At 41.6% G+C, this 23,830-nt stretch overlaps 1 protein-coding gene across 1 annotated transcript in view; it reads left to right on the forward strand.

The window, feature by feature from the left end:
* The window catches only part of HOMER2 (homer scaffold protein 2), a 62,721-nt gene that overhangs the window by 11,403 nt on the left and 27,488 nt on the right, over positions 1-23,830 (forward strand). The window contains exon 2 of the mRNA XM_031048656.2: positions 11,776-11,932. Within this exon, the coding sequence (XP_030904516.2) occupies positions 11,776-11,932 (157 nt within the window). The remainder of the gene's footprint in view (positions 1-11,775; positions 11,933-23,830) is intronic.

The raw sequence follows: 23,830 nt of genomic DNA on the forward strand, positions 1-23,830 counted from the left end.
GGCCCATCCATGCCCATCGTTTTTATCCCAGTTCATGGAAATAATATTTTAGATCATCTCATAACTTTAAACATTTTGGTAAGTGTTAATATACTTTCAGCACAGTGGAAATAATCACCATATGGCTGTAAGATTTGCCATCTGTCCAGAGATGCTGAAATACAATTAGTCCCTGTAGTCCATTTATCAATCTATAAGTGACAGTGTTCACAGTCCTGCCAACTTTGTCTCCTGACAGAATCAGCACTTGTATAGCCCTACCTGTCTTTCCCTATTATGATCAATATATAAATGAGAGAGAAAAAATCCAGTCATTCAGCTGCGTCTTTCACCCTTGACAGAAAGGGTTAAAAAAAAGAAGTCTGTATTGGTGTAAAAAAGACTTGGGAAATGGTATGCCTTAACTTTTGTAGCACTAATTGGATTTTTATGTCTAGAAGACCTTAATTTCATAAGGCAAAACCAGCTTTACTTGCAGTCTTTCAATCAAGAAATAACAGCAGGACAGAGTGTGTGACAGGGGAAAAAATATTATTAAATCCTCTCCTGTTGTATTAACTTCCAAAGCACAAAGAAACTAAATGTTCTAAACATGAGAAATGTGATCATTAGCATCAGGCAGGTAAGAATTCGTTTTTCCAGTGTTTCTTGTTTGATTTCATAAAAGGGAGAAGATGGTTTTTCAGCAGAGCGAGTAATTGTTAAAAAAAGGTCAAGCCCTTTTAATGTTAACATTACAAATGATCTGACACTATCAGGGGTCTGACTTGGCTCCTGCAAATCCAGCTGCTTGTGGGTGTCCCAGCCTGGCCACTCAGGACTGTTACCTCCTTAAAACTTGTGTTAGATTTGTAATGACTGATGCATGTCCAGAAAATAACTTGTTTGCTTTTACATATTACTGGGACTCATCGTGCATAATAAATTTATAATGAGAATGTGTGCTATATTTTGTTTCTTGTACAAATTTTCAGCCAGCCCACTCTAATTTGAGACTCTGCTGACAGGAGAATGTCTTTTTCTTTATTTTATTTATATCTATATATGCATTATAGCCTGTAGATATGGAACCTGCATTGCTTGAAAAATGTTGATATTTGAAATTGAATCCTCCCATAGCCCAGACCTCGTATAACCCATACCTCACATAACCCACAAAGTTTGAGGCATTGGCATGCAGAAATCAGAAGTGCCAAGGGAGCAGGACTGCAGGGGTCAAAATAGTTGGCTGTTGAGGTTCAGGAATTTCTGGGATAAGTTTCTCCCAACATTACCTGTAAGCATGTGCAGGTTGTGGTATTAGCAAGTTGTAGAAGTTTGGTTTTGTGTTTTTACTGATATGAAAGGGGGGGAGGGGGGAGTGGGGGTGGTGTGTGTGATAAGGAGAGTAGTGCGGTTTTTGTTTTGTTCATACTGTGTTTCTCAGGAATAATCTGTTGGTTAAGTTTTTCAGACTTAGTAGTTTTCCCCTCTGTAGCTCAGGAGATTACCAGACAGCTTTTTATGCCAACAAATAAATGTACATATCTGAGGGCTGTACGTAAATCTGATGGCAACAGATGGTGTCATATTTTTAAAGTGAATAAACTTCTAAATGTTTGAAATTTCCTTTGCATTTCTAACTTGAAGCAGAAGTGTGTCATTCCATGGTCTTATTGACTGCTAGCAAGTACATTAGTTTCAAGAGCCAGGCCCCCCAGTTCCTTAGAGAGGTGCTGCTGGTGTGCCAGCAGCAACCAAAATACTCTGCTTGTTGATTGTCTATTAAAATTGCCAGAAAATAGAAATCTGCTTTTTTTTCCAGATGGTCTAATTCCAGCTGCAGTGGGAGGGGAATGACTGGCTTTAGCTGTGCTTGTTTGTGCCCAGTACCTTGCCCTTTCCCAACTACGGCTGTGGGGTTCCTGGCTGTGAGCACAGAGACGTGCTTGCACTGGAACCTTTTTTGCTGTTCTTAGTATGCTGTCTTTGACACATTTGGCAATTTTTCTCTTCTAGATGGTTTGCTGTAGAAGACTGGTAGCAACAAATCTATCTAAACATGGCAGTGCTATTGCCAGCCCAGTGCTGTTCTCAGCATGGGCAAGTTGATACATGTATGGAAAACCCAGTGTGGGCATTGGTTTGCACCAATTGCTTATTCTTTGATTGCTTTTAATTTTTGCATGCTAAAGTTTCATTAAAGGCATGTATCCTTGTGTTAAATAATCTGTTGGCACCCTTATTTCTTGCAGTCTAATAAAGCACTCAGACTTGAGTGTTTTATTAGCCCAGGTGCTCTGACAGCATCTCTGGTCACAGCATGTACCAGCACAGGGCGCACACTGTGCCCTGCCTGTGCTGCCTGCACATGGTGGTGGCCACCAGGACAAGCAAAGCTGTATCATTTGCTTATGGTATGTAGAATTCCTTATTTGATCCTTTAGGTGGTAGATAGTTACTTAACTTGTTCTTTAAACTGAACTGATTGGCTTTTTTTCCCCTGTAGTAGAAGAAGAGCCTTAGGGAAGAGCATTAGAATAGGGCATGGGAAAGCATATAGATAATTACATGCATGGATTAGTGCGCAAAAGAACTCCCCTCCTAGGATCTGCTTAGTTCTGTGGCTTTTGAAATAATGGAGTGTTTAATCATATTTTTCAATAATGAAGTTTTGATTATGCTACTGATTAAAAAACAACTTTTCAGTTGATTTTTTGTGTAGATAACCTTATTTGCCATGCACATTCCTATAGCATGGGAGGAGCAAAAGTCCTAAACATAAAGATGCTGCCCTGCTAGCGTCAGTGGGTTTTACATGCACAAACACACACATGGGTTTTCACATCAGTCTTCTGGTTTTATTTACAGTGTATTTTGATGATGTATCCTCTGACATTTAATCTCTTAATTTTTAAAATAAACACCAAATAGCACACACTACTCAGAGTAGTCCAGCTTTCTGCCACACCAAACACATAGTGCAGGATTAATAATAGTAATATAGCCTCCACTGAAGGATTTTCCTGCTGGTTTACAAATGTGGAGTAAATTACAGTTCTCTTCCAAAATTATGTCATGTTATTTTTCTCTTCCTTGATAATTTCTCACCAGTGCTAACTAACAGACACACTGTATGCTGTCTGATGTGTGGTGAGGAGGCCCAGGAGCGACTGGGGCTGCTGGCACATCACTTCCTCTTTTTGGATGGTGCTCGAGGAGCTTCATGCATTTCAGATCTTCGCTGGCTCCTTACTTCTCCTTGTAAAACAACACAACCAACTGCCATGGTGTTTACCTGTGCATGAGAAAATTCATGGTGACACAGAGCCATGATTTCATTTGGATTTGGTTGGGCTGTTCTTACAGCAGGTGAGCAGAGTGTTTCCCATACATGGGGTACCACTGGGCTTGCTCATCTCTGCACACACTACTGTAATGAGCTGTTGTGGGGTCCCTCCTGCTCAAGCCTTCCTGTGCTGTGGCAGATGTTCTCACCAAGAGCTTTCCAGAGCAGTCCCCAACATGTAAAATGCAAGGGCGGTGTGTGCCAGTGCTTCATCCTTCCCAACACAGCTGCATGGGGGAAATTTTGGTGCATGCAAGCAGGTCTGTGAGCCAGAGATGGGGAGTAGTAACAAAGCCAGTGTCTCTTGGGTTTGTGCCTGGTTAAGGACTGCTGGCACCAGGCAAGGTGCAGAGGGAGGCTGCTCTCCTTCTCCGACAGACTTGCGCTCTGTACTCCCAAGATTTACACTTTCAATTTACAATGGCAGTCTCTCGCTGAAATATTACAATGCAAACATTGTGCCACCAAGGAGCCTGTGCTAAAAGCATTAACTCTACTGGAGCTGGGGGAGCCCAGAGGATCTGATTTTTAACAGAGCCAGAGAAATCAGAAAGTTGCTTGTGTGCTGATTCAGTTCCATTTGTCAACAAGGGTAGGAGAGGTGCTGGGGGTAACAGAGTCCAACTTTGAATTTAATCCTATGTAAATGCGAGACTTTGTAAACATTACTGGGGGTGCAAATTTATGGATCCTTTTTAAATGTCTGCTAAGGAAAAATCACTGAAATAATCAGAGTAACACAATCAGTTTCACACACGCCTCAACTTCATGGGTTTTTTCCTAATAAATAACCTTACCTGTGGAGGATTAGTTCAGGGTGCCCTCAGTTCCTGTCACTTGTGTATCCACAGTGTCTTGAAAGGTTAATGGCCATCTGGAGGTAGCCCAAGAATGAAGTATGAGCTTCTCCACTGCCCACATTAAGCCTTTTAATTTGTATATTGACTTCATAAAGGCATAATGGTATTGTGAGATCTCACAGATGTTACAATGATTTTCATACCGAGAGCTTTTGTCCTCAAGATTTATTCTTATGGACTTACTCAGAAATGAGTTTAATTAATGTCTGTGCTTTTAACAGAAAATTCCTCTTTAGCTAGCTAGGTTTTTTTCTTCATTTTTCCGACTAAGTAACTGGAACTATTATGTTTCCTACAAATGCGAGAAGCACTTTTGCTAATTACATTCCATTGGTTGAAATAATAATGCCTGTAAAAGAAGGGAGCTTGATGGACTTTTTTGCATGAATTTTGTATATTTCTGCAGGTGAGGTGATATCAAATCTAGTACAAAGTAGGCACAAGAGAATCATGAATGTGGTTATTTGAATGAGTTGCATGACCTTGCCCTTGATTACTGCTGCTGCCAGACTCAGCACTTTTCAACCCCATCATGAGATCGGTCTGCTTACAAAATCAGAACTTCAGCAGCTGAAAGGCTAAAAAGAAGGACTTTGTGTAAATTAAATTTTAAAAAAAGCTGTTTTCTTGTTTTCTCTCTTTTTTTTTTTTTTTTAAGGGACAGTGTTTCTTCTGTAATACTGGTCTGGCTTTTTTAGAGGTTGTTCCATGTACTCTTCTATGTACCCATAGTTCCACCCTGGAGCAGAGAACACCAGGACTTGGCTAGCAGAGTGCCAATAAATGCAGTTTAGGGGGTGCCTGCAATTTATCTTATTTTTTGCAGAGAGAAGAAAGAAGAACAAAAACCAAGTGCAGTTGTCCCCTGCCAGCCCAGCTTGTCCCACTGGGCCAGTTCTCCCATCCCTTCTGTATGAGAAATATTAAGGTCTCCCTCTTCTCTCTGTGCTCACCCTTCCTGTCTTGTATTGCTCAGGGTTGATTCTCCATCCTTCCAAGTAATTTTAGCTATGGAAATGCCTGTGTGAGGAGGACTCTTTGCATTGCAGGACAAACAGGAGCTGCCCAGGTCTGTGGAGCCATCAATGCTAGACTGTAGGAGGGTGGTTTGCAGGGCTGGCATTCTGTCCCACCTTCCTCCACATCATGTAGGAGCAGTTGTTAAAACCACTGATAACTTCTCTCTGGTCTGTTAATTTTTATGGTAGTCTCTTGTTGAGTGGTGAATATTCAGCTGTTCATTTAACCTTTTAAATTCATGTAGTCAAAACCTTCGCTAGGTAGAAGCTCTGGTATAAAACAGCCCTGCAATGATAGTGGTAGCAAAGCTGCAGAGAGGAAATGAGGCGATTTAATTTTATTTCCAGGCTCGCTACTAGCTCTGTTATCCCTGGATGCCATCTCGCTCCCAATGGCTGTTTCCTCAGGTGTAAAATGGAGCCATTACCCACCTGCTTGCTTCATGCTGGGAGTTTTGCACCCTTGCAAGTTGAAACAGGCTCTTCACTTCTGCTGGTTGTGTACACTGGCACCAGGCACCACAGCCTGCCTGTCATAGCTGATGAGATCTGAATGGCCTGGATTAATTAGCATATGCCAGTTTGGGAAGGGAGCAAGCTGCTGGCTTTCGTAATAGCTGTTTGCTGCTGCCACATCTGTAAAACGTGCAGGTTGAGCATTCCCCTCTCCCCAGCAATGTGTATTGCCCTTGCTGACTGGGCCCAGCCTGCCAGCCTGGTTCCTGACCCCAGCCATGATCCAGGCAGGGATGGGCATGGAGGTTACAGTATCTCAGGAAACTGGCCTGAGACAGTGAATTTGCTTTGTCTGTGGCATGCGTGACTTGTCTTGACTGGACTGCTTATGGCGAGGCAAGGAGAGGTCCTGCGACTCATCCTCAGTCATCATCAAGAAGCTAATTCATGTGGTTTTTCACTTCCTGAAAAGATTTGATCCAAGATGGTGCAAGTGTTCAGTATGTAACAGGCTGGAGGACAGCAGACTCTCTCTTTTGCTTTGAGCAAAGATTAATTTCATGTATAAACTGCAGCTGGCATTCTCATTACCATGTGCGACACCATGAACTGTAACTTCTCCCCACAGCAGTTACATCCTTCATCAGAGTAAACCCTTTTCTTGGATTTTGGTGTTTTGGGGAGAGGGATTTTTTAAAAGCTTAAGGTATGTGTACGAACAAGTGAGGAGTGTTATGGGTAGACAAAACAGTATTTTCATAGGTAATTTTTAGGCATCATTACTTGCCTGCACTGTCATTGAGATGAGTATTTCAAAATAGGAGAAAAATCTCCATCCATGAACTTGGGGGCCATCACACAGTAAAATCTAGACAGGCAAGACAGGAGCCTGGCAGGGCAGCAGCATCCCAAGGGCATGAGGACCTCTGGTGCCAGCTCTGCTGCTGGCTGAAGGGGGACATTTCATGACTTCTGGAGTCTTGGAGGAATGACTGGAGACCTTGCTGCTTTCAAGGGACCAGATATACTTATGCAGTGTTCTTTGGGACTGAAGGCGCAAGTTTGCCTTGCTCATGTGCTCTTAGCCCTTGGAGCTGTGTGTGCATTTTTGAAAAGTCAGAGGCACAGGTAATGCTTGGTGACTTTGGGAGCTGGTGTCCTTACCATCCTGCTTTCACACTGGAGGTGAGGGTGGCTGTCAGGGGACAGTAGAAATGCCATGGTGGGAACAGTGTTTCTCCGGTTAGCAACATTGATTATTTTTTCATTATCATAAATGCATACAAGTGGCACTCAAAACATGTTATATGTGAAGATATACATAAAGGATTAGTTCTTTTCATTGCATTGTCAGGCAGTAGTAGCGATGATCAATGCAGATAACTACTGACACCAAAGTTTTCATGGTGTGTTTAGCAAATAAAATTTTTTGTGTTGTGACCAGTGACGGAAGGGTATCACAGTGTAGGATTTTGTGCTTGTGCCTACTCTTCTGCTTTCTTGAAAGAGCATCATTATCTAATACTTGTTACATCAAATCCCTTCAGATCTGCTGGCACTGTCAGGTAGTATAAACTTCAGCGTGTGCATGATGCTGGCCTGTAGCAGGAAGCACCATGTTCCAAACTCAGACTGATGCACTTTCTGCAGGCAAGTGCCTCCTCCACCAACTGGCAGCTATATGAGGATGTGTTCTTTTAAAAAATATGTTTATTCCAATTGGTAAATTAGGCAGTTAATGCAAAGCTGTCTAGTGTTAGTGCGGGGAGAGTACAAATAATCCTGTCCTGCAAACTAGGAATCCTTATCCCAGAAATCATTTTATGTGATCTGTTAATGAAAGTTTTAGCGAAATGTACAAACAGTGGCTTTGCCTCTGGCAAGGTACCAGAGCTCCTGTCACAAATACGTTTGATGTTCCAGATCTCACAGCAAGTAAAGGAGCTGCTTTGTTCTATTTACAGCTTGGTCAGTGCATCTACCAGATGCACACTGGACACTTTGCACATTTAAAAGTACTTGGGTGCTGATCCCACAGGCACCCAATGAGTCACTGTGTTGTATTTACTATCAGAAAAGATTGCTCCGATACAGAAGTGTTCCCATCATCAGTGCCTTGTTCAGAGCCAGCTCTGCACAGCCCCACACACGGCTGGGCCTGGGGCTCTCCTGAATGCTAGCTGGCCACCAGCCATGTACCACAACTCCATCAGCCACCAATATCCCACAGCCAGAATGATGCTGGCTGCCAATCAGCAAAGGCTCTTGACAGCTGAAGTGATTTAAATCACTGGTTGTGCACATGATTTAAATGATAAACAAGGAACTTTGAATTAAATAATTTGAACTTTTCCTAAGTGAGAGCTCATTCCCTCTGATTAGGAAGAGTAATATAAAACACATGGCTTGCAGCTAGTCATACACTTGTAACATTTGGCATGGTTGTATATTAACCAGAAAGTGGTACTGTATCTCACACAGCTGTGGATGCAGTTGGTTATCTCTAGATAGTTAATAATTTAAAAAGCTTATAAAAGTGCATTTTCTGTTTTGTTCTTTGTTTAATAATGCATATTTATTAGCTATAATTTAGGTCTCTATTTGCTGCCTTTCAAGCAGCTTCACTCCAAACAGTGGATGTTAACTGTCAAATTGATTCTTAAATGCATTTTTTTATAAGAGTATTTAATCAATCATTAACAACTTTGGTTAAAATTAATGAGATTTTAAACATTCATAAATTCTCTTTGTCTTGTGATTTATGAGTCTGTAGCATGTATGGCAGAGGCACTGCTCCCTGCCTCCCCAGGCAAACTGGCAGTCTCATGGAACGAGCAGCTTACAGGGGCTCAAACCACACAGGATGTGCTGTGGGAATTTCAAGTTAGCATTGCTGGGGTTTTAAGCATAAAATGAAATGATAAAATGAAAAGGAAAGAAACCCTGGAAAACAAAGTTAATAATCTATCAGTAAAGTGATTTCTTGAATGTCAGAAGTTGCAAGTGAATAATGCAGAATAATCCTTCTCAATTTGGAGTTCTGTGAAGTTGTGTTAAATGCTTTAAAGTGTCTAATTCAGTGTTTCATTTGAAAATTGAGTGCCACAGTTACAGAGTTGCCTCTGTGTGTGCTTCGCTGGTCAAAGGAGTTTGGGATGCAATGAAGGAAGATATTCCACCACCCCCATGTAAAAAGCTGCACTGCTGGAGTTTGTCAGTGCTGCTGGCTTTGCTGTCCTGTGGTGTGAGGGAAGCATGGTGGCACCACCTCCCAGTGCTGGTAGTGCACTCACGGGCCTTGCTGATGTGTTTGAGTTCTTTGAGGTAACAACTGAGTGCAGACCTGCAAGTGGATTTGGGTGCAAAGCAGGCACAGCTGCAGAAATGCAGCTTCTTTTCTTAATTATTGCAAGCCACCACTGCGAAATCCTTCCAGGAGGTTGTGTCCTGGGGTACTTCATCTGCTGTAGGGCCTCAAAAATGAGTCTTGGGGCTTTGCTGCTTTGTACCCACCTATGGCAGAAAGATCAAAAGCATATATGGAGGGCAACCAACTGGCCTTTCCAAATTTAGTCTTAATGGAAGGTCAGCAGCTCATTTATCTTCAATGAGTCAAAATGCCTAAGTTTACACATTTCCTTTTTCTTAATAGTTTATCAACTAGTGCACTATCCTTCACACAGGAAGACAAAATGGACTAATTTTTTGGTTTAATAATCATGAGAATTCAAAACATAGATAGGTTTTGCCTTTACTTTTTAATAAAAGCCCCCCATGAATAGATAGATGGCTATCTCAAGCCGTGAGCTTCATTATCCATTAATTTATCCACTTGGATGCATCTATATAGCTCCTGTTGGCAACAGTTGCTGCTACAAAACTCCTGAGAAACTGGAGATAGTTTTTTACTTCATTCTATTCTTATGTCCAGATTTACTTTATATGCTTACAACTCCTGCTGCAGAGGCCAGGCTTAGTTTCAGCAGTGTTTTCTGGTGCTGTTATGATGCGTTAACAGTTAAAGTTGTTTGTGGAATAGGTTTGCATGGAGGAAACTTCTGAAAGTTTAGACCACGATATATAGGTCGTATTACCATTAGCAGGAACTATTAGTATAGAATCTACTAAAAATACAGAGTTAAGTAAAAGGCAAAATAATTCAAGATTTTTCTTCACTCTGGGAAGTACATCTTTTTAGAGTAGAAGAGCAAGTAGCTTGAGGGAAAGTGCCCTTCCCTGCATTCCTTATTGCAAACAAACTCTGTGACCTTCGTGGGTGTTACGCTGCTAATCCAGGGTAATGGGTGATGGAAATGTTTCTTAAATGTTATGGAGACCTACTTCTTCTTTCCTCCCAGCTGAGGACAGCATTGATTTTAGCATGTGAAACGAGAGTTGGGTTCAGTGAATTATAAGGAAGAGCAGAAGCAACTGCTGCTGTTTCACAGCTGTAATGTGACAGTCTCATTGTAGTTCCAGTTTATGTCATTGCAGTATTGTACAGGGTTCGGCACTGCTGTCCATCCAGAAATTTGCATGGCAGCCCCTGGAAAAATGTGAAACTTTGTGTATGTCTTGCAAGGAGGAAACCCTTGATTCATTTTCTCCCTCCTGAGGACTTGCTGGGCTTTGCAAGTTCGCTCTGTCTTTCCTGAGCTAATTGTCCTCTTAAATCACTTCATCTGTTTGATATTCACAAATTTACTCTCACTGATGTTGGATCCAGTTTGCACATGCAGTACCTGAAGTTGTTCTGTTCTGCAGAAGCACAGGTGGATACACAGGGAGCTGAAGAAATCTTAATAAAAACATAGTTCCAAAACTATGGGACTGAGAATAATAGAAGATAATTATTTATATGAATAGGAAAGAGTAGCGTATGAGAGCATGAGGTCTCTCTGGCCTTTCACCTACCTCTTTTCATTTGCTTTGTGCAAAATTCAGCCTGGCAGCCTTTTCAGTTTTCATGTGGTAAATATTTTTGGGCGGTAACTCTATTGTAGTACAGTAGGGTTTGAATCCTGTTTTAATTCTGTCAGGAGTAACTATTCATGGTACAATATTTCACATGTGGGAAGAATATATTGAGCAGTACACTTAATGTAGGCCATTATATACTGTAGCTTTTAAGAACTAAAAGCAAAAAAATGCATATAAAAGCACAGTAGAGCTTGATTTGCAGTTTGCTTCTACTTCTAAATTTGGATTAAAGGTACAGTCGGAAGTGAATTTAGTTTTACGGCCTTTAAGTAAATCTTAATTCTTATCTTCAACCCAGAAGACTTTATGTGTATCATGTTTTGTTCTTTTGGTCCTGCATGTTCTCTGCTGTGATGTGTGATTTGCATTGGCACACACTGAAGGGAAAACAAAACCCCTCCACTGTTAGCACAATTTTCTTGATGAGAAAAAGCATTCAGGGAGGATTGGTGTTCAGGAATGGGGTGTCGGGGGCAGTGTATCATCCACTGAGCTGAACTGAAAGGCAATATATATCAATACAGGGTTTTGCTTGTATTTCTTTCCCCCCCTCACTCACCAGGATGATTGACTGCTTTTGCCTCTGATGAAATTTTCATGTGCATCCACAGAACAGTGGGATACTAAGGATAGAGATTAATATTTCAGTAATTATATTGTGCCTGTAGGTTGCTGGAGTCCTTGGTGCATCCACAGAGGAACCCTGGCTGTAGGTAGTGGTTCATAGGAATGCATGGCAGGAGGAAATCCAACCAAGGGGGACTCGTTATTGCTTTTGGCACAATATGTGAATGGGGAAAGAAAGAATGCATGTGAGTGTCCTTTCCTGGAAATAAATATTTGGAGGAAAAGGTGGGTACAAAGTTAGCATAACATGGGATGAAAACAGACAACTGCCTCCTGGGCTACAGCAGTAACTTCAGGGCTCTGAGTGTCACTTAGCGATGCCAAGGAGAGCTGCCCATGGCTGGATCATGGCTCAGAAGTGTCACTGCTCTGCCTTTTCAGCTTGGGGCATTGCCAGTTTCTCTCTGTCTTGTGCTTTCAGTGTGCCTGGTCAAGGCTGGGCTTCTGAGACATTTCATCTTCTGCAGACTCATGCATCCATTTCTCCTGTCCCTCCCTATTCCAGAGAACAGCCCATCTTCACCACCAGAGCCCATGTCTTCCAAATTGACCCCAGCACGAAGAAGAACTGGGTTCCCGCAAGCAAGCAGGCTGTAACTGTTTCCTACTTCTATGACAGCACGAGAAACAGCTATCGGATTATCAGTGTGGATGGAGCCAAGGTAGGAGGCTGATGGTACCCCCGTGTGTTTACTGTGCAGAGAGGATTGTGACTGTCAGCTGTGGCTGAAGATGGACATGGGTGGGCTACATTAAGCTCTTAAGTTCATAAATACTGACTTTTTAAATATAACTGTCCTGGTTTCAGGACAATAATCCACAATGGACATTTGTAGTGAATATTGGAAAAACACAGGGCACCTTAAAAGTGATTTTGCCAAACTTCATTTTTTTATCTCTGACTTGTTTGACTTCACGATCTTAATGAGCCAAGAGCTTTAAGTGTCCAAACTGAGTCTGTAGCACAGTGTATAAAACCATCATTGTATTAGGTAGATAAGGCTGAGGCCATTTTTGGTGAAAAAAAAAGTTCTTTTTAAATTGAATGAGGAGACTGATGTGTGCAGACTAGGGCTTTTAATGTAAATGCCAGCTGCATACTCACTTTTGCCTGTTTGAACTGTTTATAGGTTAGCACTGAATTTTCTTCAGCTTTTGCACTGGAGTTCATCAGGCTTAGGTGACACATTAGGCAGGAAGATTTTCCCACCACCACTGTTTTTTCTTTCTTTGTTTTTTGTTACCAAATAGTTGACTGAAGTGTTTCCTGTAAGAATCCTGATCAGTTGAATCGAATGGGTTGCTCAGACAGCAGTTTTTATTACATACCACATTTTATCCGTCTGATTAGTCCCTCTGAAGTAACTAGTGAGGTGATTGCTTTCCCCTAGCAGACCGCAGTCAAAGGTATAAGTTAAAACATTTTGCTCATGTACAAAAATCATCTGTCATTTCTGCCAAATCACAAACTGCAGGGTAATGAGACAAGTTTACAGCCTGTTTATCTGTGTTCTGTTTGGATGAAGATGTTAAAATATCACTGTCCTGGGAGAGAGATTGCAGAAATCATCCCTGACTAAAGATATTCTATTTGTCATGCATATGTCACATACTTGTTTTTCCAAACATCTCCTGTGCTATGTTTTGTTATATATTGGCTTATAAATCAGCCATACTGCCTGCTGAAATTGATGGTAATGTTTCATTGACATGGGTACAGCATTAATATGTCTCCATCAGCATGTTGTTTGTGCTGGTGCGTTCATTTCCAGAAGCACCAGCTAACCGCCCCAGCTGCCTTGGTTTGCTGTCAGCACTCACAACCCCTGCAACTTCTTGGGCAGAACTAATCCCCCCCCGAGAAATATGCTTGCACCCCATGGCTGCTCCGGCTTGGGTGAAGCTGGTGCTGGTGGTATTGGGCTGTTGGCTTTACAAACCCCAGCGAGCGTGACTTCCAAGCCAGAAGTGCTGTACTCACAGCAGCGGGTCGCTTGATTTGTGGATGTGCATGCATGCATTAAGACCAATTAATGAAGAGAAAGTAATTACTGTGTGTAGCAGGGGGAAGCTGCAGGGGTAGTGTATGCCCTCAGCCAGAGGCTCTGCCACAACTGCAAAGGGCATGCTGAGAACAAGATGGGCATCCAAGCTTTGCTTTGTAATCTGCCCAAAAGACATTTAGAGGGAACCACCCGCCCATTTTAGCATGTCTTAGAAGAAGGTGAACTTTCCATGATTAAAATTCTCCCTCAGGGCTTCCCAAGCAAGAATCAGTTGCTGGCCACATGAATTATTCCTCTTGTATTGAACCTTTGCTGATTAAGGAACAGGTTGAGGAAAGATGCTGCCTTCACTCTCACCGCTGGAGAGTCCCCTGTTACCCTGCCTGTCCATTTTAAGAATGCTGATTTGGAAAAAGAAGGGCATTTATACCAAAATAAGTTAAAAGTTCCCTTTCTCCCTCAAACAACTGCTGTTTAGTGTTTTGACCTATTTTTCCAGCCAAAAATGAAACTGGGTAGGACTGTGAGGAAGAATATAGACAGTATCAGTTGATGGTGTCCTGTTTTCTGTATATCTCACTTATTAGAATAAAGTTTTGCGTGTGTTGGCAAATACCAGATGGATTAGCATCACAGCATCCCTGCGGGCAGAAGTTATCGCTGTTTTAAAGATAAGAAAGCTGAAGCTCAAGTAAATTAAGGTAGCTGGCCCTAGAAAGAAGGTGGTGACAAAGGATGTGTATCTCTTACAACTCTCCATCCTTGTCCGAACTACAGAGGGGCTGTTTTAATACCTTATTTTAGACAAACACATATGATGCACATTGCCTTGCAGAGGTATCTCACTGAAATCCAACTTGTATGAAGATGTTGGATTCATTTTGGATATTTTTTTTTACCAACAGAAGTTGATACTCTGTCATAACAATAACAGTATTTTAAAGTGATCAAGAATACAGAGCACTTCATTTAAACACTGTTACCCAGTTGCCATGAGCTTTATTTACTTCTAGCAGTCAACATATCGCTGTGGGCAGTGTGTGGAATTGCAAGTACAAGGAGTAGCATAGGGCTGCTGATACCCGTTAGTGCTGCTGTCGTGCAGAGCATGGGGCTGGCTGTGTAATGTCAACCTGGTGAGTATTTCATTTCCTCCTGAGGCACCACCAACCTGATGGGCTGTGATTCTCACAGGAGTGGCTTCCTCAGGCTGCTGCTGCTGTCCCTGAAGGTCTGCAACCTCCACAGTTCCTTGTCCTTCAGCCCCATCCTCTCTTCCAGCAGGTGTAGCCTTGTCCCATTCTTCCTGGCAGGTCTTCGTCCATCTTTTCCAGAGCCCCAGGGCACAGGAGAGTGAGGAGTGCTGCAGGGCAGAGGAGAGCAGGAGGATTTAGGAGTGGGCTGAAGTGAGGGAATAAGGGAACCACTGAGCCCATATATTTAAAGGTGTGAATACTGGGAGCTCATTTTGTGAGGACAGCTGGCAAAGGGACAGGCAAGTTGCTTGGTTTTCCTGCCTTCAGGTCTTTATGCATTTGCCAAGTGATGGGGAAGTACAGAAGCGCTTGGCTGGTGTATGTGAAGGTCGTGTAGACAGACATGGCAACAAAGAGGAAAATGGGACAGAAAGGGAATAGGGTAAAAGTGGGCAGCAGAGTGAAGACAAGACAATGTAACTGTTCACTTGCAGAGGAATATGCAAGAAGCTCATGCTGAAAACCAGGAGTCCGATGTGATGGAGGGCAGCAGGCAAGAGCGTACACCTTCCAGGTGCCAGGTTTCTTCCAAATCCTCCCAGCCCAATGACAAAAAAACCCCACTGAAATGCCTGGGGAGTCAGAGAGCTGAGGAGTGGAGACCTTAGATTCAAAACAGCTTGTATGCCTTTAATTCCTTGTGATTGCTAGAATAGAATAGGTATTATAATTCTCCCATTTTTCAGAGAAAACAGGGGCTGTGGACAGTAGCTTACAGTTTATAGCAAAAGTTTCATAGATACCATCTAAGTATGCACTGGATGATCTTAACCAACATACCATTACCAAAGAAGGGAATGGATTAGCGTATCTTTTAATTACATTGTAATTGACTTATATATTGTCAAGAAAGTAATTTCATCATGATGTTTCAAGAAGTTTCTAGCCAGAGGCTGTTTAGACTGCAGCATAATGAATGCTGGAGGAAATTATACAGTGAAATGCAAGGGCACACACTGATTCAGAGTTAATGAGGCAGCCAAGAGACTTCACCATATGAAAGTCCCCAGCGTTGTGGGCAAAAGTCAACCCTGTTGAAAAATGATAAAATACAATGATGGTGCAGGGAGAACATGAACTTGTAAGTGCCTGGTTGCTGTGTAGAGTGTGGGGAAAGCCACACACAAGGCTCCTCATTAAAAGTGACCTACATTATTCTGCCTTTCAGAGGTGAAAAGAAAGTTTGAAAGCATGAAAATTACTCAGACCAATATCCTCCATCACCCTCTGGAGTAATGGTAGTGCTCTAGTTGGTGGGATTTGTTTATTTTTTATAGATTGGAAATATGTGTTATCCAAACAACATAGACAATGGGGAAAGGAGAAACTTTGTGTATAAAATTTGAGAAGGAAATATAATCCTTCAGAATCAAGTTTGTGTCCTTGTTTTCATATGTTCAGATGTTATATTTCTACAGAACCTGTGTTTCCAGCAGCATGGTTTTTATCTTTTGAGAAATAAGGTGTTAATAAGGAACATAAAGCTATCTTAAAAATTAATAGCCAGCAATAAAGTGTATAGTGAGACATTTAGAGATAGCAGCAGCAAAGTGACACAGCAAGAGTCAGATGCCAGTGCTAAGTTGTCTCTTAGTTGTGAGATGCTTACACAGATGACGAGAAAAAATTAGAATCAAGGTTTAAAGGATGAATAGATTGCAAGAGTGATTTTGGTAAGTTCCTGGTACAGAAACAAAGACTTTGTGTTTCAGAGTTAAAAAATACCTGTCAGCTGACACTCACTCCCAGCAGATAGATCATTTAAAAGTTTATTACCCAGCAATTACCTTGAATTCTGAAGATCAGAGAGAAGTTGGGCATAACTGTGTGAAAGTATTGAAGAGAGAACCAGAAAAATTGCTGTGCTGGGAAAGCAAAATCAGTGGGCCTATTTCTGAAATAAATTGCAATTAGTAAGAATAAGAATATGGTCCAAATTTTGCCAATCAGTATTCACGTAGTGTTTCCCAAAGTGAATACAGTACATTCTAAAGTGCGATGAAGCTGTTTGATTAAGTGGCATGTATGCTCTTACAATGGAATCTGTCAGTGACTGTTACAGCAAGAGTACAGTGTGATTTCCAGGGCAGAGTGAAGCTGGCAGGAACAGAGCCCCAGCAGCACATGGTAGCAGATATTTAGGGAGGTAAGAAAGGGTGGTGTGTATATCTGCTAGTGTTTGATGTATTTCTGGCTTTCTGAGTTCTTGTACCAGACCTAATTGCTACCTAATTTAATAGCTGCCCACCTCTTTGTGACCACGCTTTCTTTGTTCTCATGACTGGAGGCAGGAGTCCTCAGCACATGGAGAGGAAATTTAGAGTTCTTCCAGAGCTGTGTTCAGACTCAAAACAAATCATTTTCTTTGCCTGTGGAGATGGAATTATTTTAAGACATAGTTGTTAAAAATATCCTAGAGTATTTTGCCAAAAGGTGACTCTTAGACTTTAGAAGCTTTCCTTTCACAGCAAAAAATTGCAGGGTATGGTGGCACAGATCAAATTCCTTCATCTGGATAATTCTTTATGTTCTTTGACGTAAATTCTGCCATTAAACCAATAGCAACCCTTTCTCAGGAAAATGTATCAAGTAATTTAGATATTACAGAATTTTTGGCCCTGAATTAAAAAAGTCTTGTGTCAATGGATACCTCAGCAGGGGCCTGCATTGGTGTGGCAGCGCTTAACTGTGCATCTAAGACTTCATGGATCTCATTTGCGATAATGTGTAGCAGAAGTGATCACATCACCTTTCCTCTTGGCATTCAGAGTACAGTGTGTGTTTGCCTGACCTCAGTGAATTAGGTGGAGTGATGTACTGCATTCTATATTTTTTAAATACTGAAGTTTTTAGCTACTGAAATTTTCAGGCTTAATAAATTTGTAGTGAAATGATCAGAGGATGCTTTACAGCCTTGGGTAGCCAGAGATAAAGGGATGTAAAAGTACAGGAGAAGTCACCTTACAAAGTGGTGTGTTGCCTTTTCTTTCAATGCGATAGAAAAATCGTGAATTCAGTGCTATGATATTGAAAGGTGTGGGTGAGCACATGTGTGTCTTGTCAAAGGGACGGAGATCCTTTTATTTCCAGTTATACCTGCCCTAGTTTTATTTATGGCCATCACTTGTCGGAGGTGCTGAGTGCATCCCAGAGGAGTGTAGTGCTGCTGGGGTCCAAGCCTTGTGTCTTCTGCAATGCCCAGAGGCCCCACTCCTTGCCCTGAAGATGATTTTGCTGACTGCAGCACTGTCAGGACTGTGATTTCTGGAGAGGGCCTGCTTGTAAAATCTGATTAAATTAGCAGAAGATACTTTTTATTCCAGCTTCTCAAGGCTTTTTTTCACTGCTGGTGACTGAGATGTAGATGCCTTTTTCCCAAAAAACTTTTTCTGCCATGTTCCTTTTTGCCCTTCGCACCGTTTCTTCCAGGCTGCATGGGAAATCTTTTCTGGTTGTCCCAGAGAGAGTGCCAACCATAAAACAGGGGTGTGGAGGGAGCAAGAGCACAGGCGGTGTGTGATACTTGTTACTGTTTGAAGAGCCCTAACGACATGTCCCAGCCTAAGGGCGATGCCGCATTAGGATGGTGGAAAGGTAACCAGGTTTTGACGTGTGGAGGTCTGAGCTCACTGATCCAGTATTCCTGCATCCTTGTCCACAGCTGTCCACAAATGAAACCTTCATATGCCAGAAGAAAAAAATTCCAGTACTGGTCTGGCAGATTACTGTAATATAGAAATATGAGCATATTTGGTGGCCTTCATCTTGTTTGTCATAGTATGTTAAGTATTTCATGAACTATTTGAGCTAATTTCAACATGATTATTAGCACTGGAAATTATACTGGAGCCATGAAAGAGTAATTCCAACAAATGGAACTAATAGCCCCCCACATAAAAGGAAGAACATCTCTAACATAAAAAAAATCATGGTATAGAATATAATTTTAATGTATAAGCCTGCCTTCCAGTTTGCATAGTTTGTGTGTATCTTACAATAAACATCTCATTGCTTTTATGCTAGTGAGATGGCTATTAAGTAAAAACTATAGTTGTGGGTTTATGATCTTTATATAAACATCACATAATAGATATGTACTGTTGAGGCAGAGTAGCTATAGTAATATCAGTGTGTGTATACTATGAATCCATACTAGAGCCTTTAAAATAATTTGGTGCCATTTAATCCCTCTCATCGGGTGAGTTTTCTTTATAAGGCAGCCACAGTGTGGACTTTTCCCAGTTTGGATTTCCCAGCCCATGCTGAAGAACGATGCTTGTCTGCTGGAGACATGTTCTAGTATCAATTGTGCTAAACAAAGTACTTCGTAAAAGATGCCTGAAGAGTCTCTAGCTGCTTTTTGCAGTCTCTTTTGGGCTTGTTGTTGCTGTAAATAATGGAACTGGATCGAGCTCCTCTCTTGAGAGGCAGCTGCTCCTTTCGTAGAGAAGTTCTTCATTTTGTATGATGAGCAGATTTAGAGCAGAACATCTGTCCTGCCCTGAGTCATAGCACACCAGCCTAACCTAAGCTGGAAACAGTCTCTCATTTAATGAAACAATTTGCAGAAAATAACTAATGTTTTTAATAACTATTTCCTGATTTAATTTAAAGATGTTGCAAGTTGGGGTGATGCAGCTTCCAGACTTTTTAGCATGACTTGGATTGATTCAGGGGAACCTCTCAATATAAAGGAGACTTGCCATCAGTGGTTGATGCTGGTGCCTTCTAGGCAGAGGTAGCTGCTTCGGTGTGGCTGGGGTGCAGGCACTGGGTCAGCAGCAGTCCTGCAGCCAGGGTGCGGGTGCAGTGGCAGGAGGGTGTCTGCATGGGGTGATGAGTCGGCACCTCAAAGGTGTGGGGTGTGCCCAAAGTGTTACCCTCCAAAGGGGCCTGTGGAGACTGAAAACATTCAGCCTGTGGAGTGTCAGCAAGAAATGTGGATGTTGGGGTTAATGGAAGTTTAAGCAGGACAGATGCAAACAGAAAATGAAACGCATGTTTTAAAACAAGAATCAGTATCCATGTGGGGTGACCACGGTGAGGTGTGCAGTGGATCGTTCTGTTACATAGCCCAGGACTTCACATTCTTCTCAAAGACATCTTTGAAACAAGAGTGAACGGAATTAAGGAAAGTAACTCCCCCATGATCTTTAAATATTTGTATTGTCTATGCTTGTGGTGTACTCAGCTTGATGAAGGTTACTTGAGTTTTTGTTTCTCTTTAGACATTAAAATAACCTCAGAACACTTTCTGTGGAATTTGGTGATGAAAAAATATCCAGCATAGAGGAAAAGCAGAGCTGTCAGCCAAGGATGAGACTACCCTCTTGCATCATCCTTTATTTGCTTAAGGTGATATCAAGTATTCAGAAATACAGGCTGAGGGGAGGTGCAGGATTTAATAATTGGGAGGATAGTACATTGCCTACAGTTGTCTGCAGGAGAATTTTCAGCAGTTGCCAAGACTGGTTTGGATAGGTAGAGCTGGGAACATTGGCTGTGCTTGTGTGGACAGGTCCTCGAGTGTACAGATGATATAAAATCATACTGTTAGGGCTTAACTGAGATGGTAATTTCAGAATTGCTGATACTGGTGGCGATGAGCTGGGAATGCGAGGAAAATTAAAAACATTGACCTGGGGCTTCAGGTGAAAGAGAGCTTGCCAGAAGCTGAGAAATGGAGCAAAATGAATGTCAGGAAATGTGGTGGGTCCCTTGAGATTGCATCAATCAGAAATGGTGGTCATCTGCTGAGGAGGTGCTTTGGTTTAAAAAAAAAGGAAAAATGTCTAGAGCTGTAGAACTCATATCACTGAAATGTTTCTGTATTAATCTCTTTCCAAGTTATTAACTTTGAAATGTGAAAAATCCTCTATTCATTATCTGGATTATTTCTGGAAGTAAATCCTTCAAAAGCTGGTTAGTAAGCTTAGGAGAAAAGATAACAGAATGCTGGCAACAGCTGTATCCTTGACAGAACAGAAGCGCATCTGCCACTCTTTGATTCTATCTGGCTCATTTTTCTGCTTGTATGTACAGCGCATGTGTGTGTCACTGCCTCTGGAAAGACCACACACTACTGAATCCAGGAGACTGCAGAAACTTTCCCAGAAACACAAATTGTCACTCTTAAAAGGAAAAAGGAAAAGCTAAAGCTCCTTGTTAGAGGATTTCTTAGTGCGCTGCTCACCACCAAGCAGGGAAACTTTGGTCTCTGTAAATTTCCCCTTTTTAAAACCTCTTCATAAATTTAATGGGAAAATCTCTGAAAAATAAAGTGTTTCAGCTTGTAACTGCCTCACACAGTTGTTTCTGGTCACCAGACTTGAGTACGAATGTGTCATCTAAACATGACAGAGAGGTTAATTAAACCGTCTGATGTTACTCTAAAGAAACCTGGTATCACTCTAAAGAAACCTGGTATCAAGCAAAGGATGCCTGGTTTAGGTCATGGTCCTTGAATTTAGCAAAGCTTTTGAAGAACCTTGAACAAATTTTTGGTAAAAATAATCCATGCCTGCAGTTATGTGAAAATCAATAAAAAAAGTTTTTAGTAAAGTCATTAATGCAGGCACAGTATGGTGGAGTTTACAGATGCTTTCCCTCATCCTTTTGGTTTCATTAGCTGATAAAAGGAGAACTTGTGGGATGAGACTAAAATAGACATTTATAAGTAGCAAAAGCTTCCATACCTGCCCACCAGACTCCAGAGAGCTCAGTAGTGCTCAGGTTGCTTGTGGGTTTTGCATTGTGCTGACTTTTTCTTCCAAAAGAAATCCTAAATGTGCTGAGGAACCTTGTGCCCAGAGGTGAACTGAGCACAGGCTCCATCCCTGTGAGCTTCCCACAGCATCCCTAGGGTGTTAGGAACTTCCATTAGAAATTACAATAAATGCAGCACTGGTGGTTTTCTATTCTGGGATTTTCCTGTTGGTTTCCTATTCTGGGATTTTTACTCCCTCTTTTTTTAATTTCTGCAACTGAAAGTAATAAAGAATAATTCCTATAAGCTGTGCTTTATGAAACTCTTAAGGATTGCTTGTCCACTGAAATAGCTGTGTAAGTTATTTGTTCCTTTCTCTCCCCCTTCTGTAGTACCAGAGGTATCTAATACTTGGAAATCCCTATTCAGAGAGTTAATGTATCAGACATGCTAATCAAGCTGTGCCAGATGGAGTTTATAAATAAACTACACTGCATTGTGTATTCTTAACATTTGAGCATCAAACATAATTCAAGGCAATATTTTCCTAGTTTAAAAAAAAAAACACAAATCACCAAATATCACTTCTTTCTTGATTGTGGAGTAAGATGGGAAATGAAGAAGAGTATAAATGACTCAACCATTAAATATTAGCTGAAGTCCAAAGCTGATTTTCCTCGAGGAATGAACAAGGTGATTACATGATTCCCAGTTAACCTCCACCTAGCTTTATATTCTAACAGCAAAACAAGGGATGAGGCATTTTAGAGGATGCAGAAGGGCTGGTATTTAAATTATCTCATCAATACCTTGTATCTTCAGTTATGTTAGTGTAATGCTCCAAAGTGTTGCTCCTAGACCTGGTTGCCCTTGATGGCCATTGCATAGTGACCACTTTGAAGTGCTTTAGAAGACACCAAGTAGATCCTGTCATCTCCTAAGAATAATGTACCTACCTTTCTTGGCCATTGTTCATGCCAAGGGACAGTTTTACCAGATTTTAGAGAGGAAGTGGTAGGCTGTCCTGCTGCTGACCACTCCCTCGGGTGTGTAGGTTCTTAAAGAGTAGAGGAGTCTTTAATGATTCCATATGGCCATGCCATTTCTGACCTCTGCAGGGGGACCTTCAGGCTTAAGTGAAGCTGTTGTCATACAGCTTGATGGATGCAGGAAATGATCAGTGCTTAAATGGTTCATACAGGGATGTGGTTATACTTGACACAAAGACTATATGCTTTTATTTAATCTTCCAAAGCATGAACTGTGGTATAACTATGGGATTTTTAGATTGCATGTAATTGCAGGTAATGCAGCCTTGACCCTAGTCCCAATTTTAGTCACTAGGAAACAATAGTCTCCACTGTATTCTTCTCCCTCTCTCTGCTAAGTTATAAATCTTGTTTTTCATGTGAAAATAACACACAAGCATCTTGGTTTATGTATTTGTAAAATGTTGCATGAAATTCCTGGGTAACAATTTGTTCCAGCATAAAGGGTTCGAGAATCCTTGCTGTAGATTTTCTTCTTGAAACAGCTGCTGGTGCTTTCAGTCGTGTGGGTGGTGGATGTGTGTGCTGTGCCGAAGAGGAAAAAAAAATCTAGTCAGATGTCAAAGCAAAAATAGGAGGTTTTGGAGATTTAGACTGGGTGGGGGAGGTGGGAAGCCAACTCTGCAGAGATGTTAATTACCTTGGGAAGAAAAAGAGCGCAAAGGAGTAGGTGTAGCAGGAGATTTATTTAATAGAATTCACATAATCAAGAACCCACTTTTGTTGCATTTAGACAGGTTCTCAGCGAAGGCTTTACAACAGAATTATTTTACCAGAGGAAAAACAGTTATTAGTGTCTTTATTGGGGTGCGGGGGGAGGCTATTTTTACATCTCTCTTCATGAGAGAGGACAAGAACTGTATGGCGTTTGTTTGATTTGTCGGCTTTTGGGGTTAAAAATTAACCTCATCATTCAATGAATTGTTCTGGGGGCACAAGGTAATGCAAAGGTATACAGTCTGTGTGCAACTATAGAAATGTCTCTTTTTCCCATAAAGCAAGCAGCATCAGCACGCAAGAGACTTTATCTATAAAAGGTGAGTCTCCTTTTGGTAAAGGGAACTCAGGTTAGGAAGTAAATGCTTTGGACTGCAGCAAGTCCTCTGCAGCTTGCAAGGCATCCTGGCATCTTCCTCTTTGCAGAGTGCAGATGAATCACTGCAGTTCCCCTTCCACTCCCGCCTCCTGCAGAAATACATGATGTAGCTGTGGATGCTTATGGAGTCTTTTGATGGGTGAAACAGCTACTGTCCTGGTAAACTGTGTAGAACAGAAACTCATGAAAATCACTAACTGACCAGGCTTACTAGCACTGTAGGGATAAAATGATGGGTAACCAGAGCAAGAGGCTGGTAGTAGATGTCCTGACACCTATTGCCTACCCTATGCTTTGTTCCTCCTTCACACACAAATGATGAGTGGAGCACGAGGAATAGCAAAATGGAGAAATTCAATGCTCTTGACATACGTTTACAGTGCTCCCAATCTAAATTAATGTATGCCCTCAGCCTGTCCCATGTAAAGCACTGTATACATGTGAGGT

This window comes from Melopsittacus undulatus, chromosome 9, assembly GCF_012275295.1.
Source record: "Melopsittacus undulatus isolate bMelUnd1 chromosome 9, bMelUnd1.mat.Z, whole genome shotgun sequence".
Taxonomy (NCBI): domain Eukaryota; kingdom Metazoa; phylum Chordata; class Aves; order Psittaciformes; family Psittaculidae; genus Melopsittacus; species Melopsittacus undulatus.